Below are 2231 nucleotides of genomic sequence, written 5' to 3'. Positions count from 1 at the left end.
ACATCCATCCTACTCGACACCCAGCTACACCCATCCTACTCGACACCCAGCTACATCCATCCTACTCGACACCCAGCTACACCCATCCTACTCGACACCCAGCTACACCCATCCTACTCGACACCCAGCTGAGGTAATTAATCACCTTAAAACAATAATTTCCTCATTTAAACTTGTTAGCAGTTCAGTAGTGTTCACACTGGTGGAACCTCGCCAACTAAACAATAATAATCGTTGGGAAATGAGTCCAGAATATTACCAAAGAGCTGCCAAATACATAAACTTTAGGCTTCAAGTAACACTCACACACTCACCTCAACATGGAGGCTTCAAGTAACACTCACCTCAACATGGAGGCTTCAAGTAACACTCACACACTCACCTCAACATGGAGGCTTCAAGTAACACTCACCACACTCACCTCAACATGGAGGCTTCAAGTAACACTCACCTCAACATGGAGGCTTCAAGTAACACTCACACACTCACCTCAACATGGAGGCTTCAAGTAACACTCACCACACTCACCTCAACATGGAGGCTTCAAGTAACACTCACCTCAACATGGAGGCTTCAAGTAACACTCACCTCAACATGGAGGCTTCAAGTAACACTCACCTCAACATGGAGGCTTCAAGTAACACTCACCTCAACATGGAGGCTTCAAGTAACACTCACCTCAACATGGAGGCTTCAAGTAACACTCACCTCAACATGGAGGCTTCAAGTAACACTCACCTCAACATGGAGGCTTCAAGTAACACTCACCTCAACATGGAGGCTTCAAGTAACACTCACCTCAACATGGAGGCTTCAAGTAACACTCACCTCAACATGGAGGCTTCAAGTAACACTCACCTCAACATGGAGGCTTCAAGTAACACTCACCTCAACATGGAGGCTTCAAGTAACACTCACCTCAACATGGAGGCTTCAAGTAACACTCACCTCAACATGGAGGCTTCAAGTAACACTCCTCAACATGGAGGCTTCAAGTAACACTCACACACAAATGCCTCAAATAAAAATCACTAACGTCAGGGACGTTTCTTATGCAACGTCTCCGGTGTTGATGGGTTCTGAGCTAAGTGCAGGGTGAAGAGAGGCCCTCAAACCCCCCCCCCCCCCCAACACACACACTAGGGGGAGGAAGAAGGGAATTATCAGGGGAAGGGGTCAGGATCAGCGTTTGTGATGGGACGGTGATAGTGCCCACCCACTTGTGGATGGTCGGGTATTGAGCGTCGACCTGCATGAAGCGAGACCATCGCTCTACCGTCCAGATTAAGTGATGGAGAGTAAACCATTATTTCTCAAGTGTGTTTAATCCAAGAAACAACTCCACTGGAGCCTTAATGAGGGTTCGAACGTGAACGGTGAATGTTCCCGGACGTTCCCGGATATGTAGTTCTCTCTGTATTGTCACATCCAACTTTTCTTCCTAAAAATCTTAGTATTTTAATTCTTTTTAATAAAATATATTTCGTCTGGTATATAAATTTCTCAGCTTAAATTTGCTCACACTTACTATCATGCTTCTCTCTCACTTTTGTCTGATTCTCTTGTTTTCTCTCTTTATTCCTGGTTCTTCTCTGGCATCTGAAGGCTTTAACATTTATCACCCAAATTTAGCAAAATCTCATTGAGATTCAGAGACTTACTTCATATTCATTTACACTTTTTTCAAACCATTGATTCAGTTTCTATTATTAATCGTCTATTTCAATCCGCTCTAGATAAGGCTGAATTCTATGGAGCCCGACTACTGCCTAAGTACTGTGAACTGCACATAGAACGACTCCTCACAGTAGTAGTGTGGACCTGGGGAAAGACTGGCCCTTCACAGTACTAGGAGGGACCTGGACAAGACTGGCCCTTCACAGTAGTAGTGTGGACCTAGATATAGGTCGGGAGAGTGGTCAACAAGTACGTAGGGTTGTTATAGGTCAAGATTTGTCTGAAGACAGGAAATGTTCGTGAATGGGTTTAGTAGGTATATGTTTAGGAGAATGGGTTTGAACAGCGGTATATATTATATATATATATATATATATATATATATATATATATATATATATATATATATATATATATATATATATATATATATATATATATATATATATATATATGTATATATGTATATATGTATATATGTATATATATATATATATATATATATATATATATATATATATATATATATATATATATATATATAAATATATATA

General features: G+C 40.8%; 1 protein-coding gene across 1 annotated transcript; it reads left to right on the top strand.

Moving 5' to 3' along the window:
* The first annotated feature begins 495 nt into the window (after positions 1-495).
* On the top strand, positions 496-999 carry LOC123755154 (uncharacterized). The gene has a single exon (XM_045737635.1). The coding sequence runs from the start codon at positions 496-498 to the stop codon at positions 997-999; it is 504 nt and encodes a 167-aa protein (XP_045593591.1).
* The last annotated feature ends 1232 nt before the right edge of the window (positions 1000-2231 follow it).

The sequence above is a fragment of the Procambarus clarkii genome, chromosome 28 (genome assembly GCF_040958095.1).
Source record: "Procambarus clarkii isolate CNS0578487 chromosome 28, FALCON_Pclarkii_2.0, whole genome shotgun sequence".
NCBI classification, from domain to species: domain Eukaryota; kingdom Metazoa; phylum Arthropoda; class Malacostraca; order Decapoda; family Cambaridae; genus Procambarus; species Procambarus clarkii.
The sequence above is the reverse complement of the archived record's forward strand: the minus strand, read 5'-3'. Positions and strand labels throughout refer to the sequence as shown.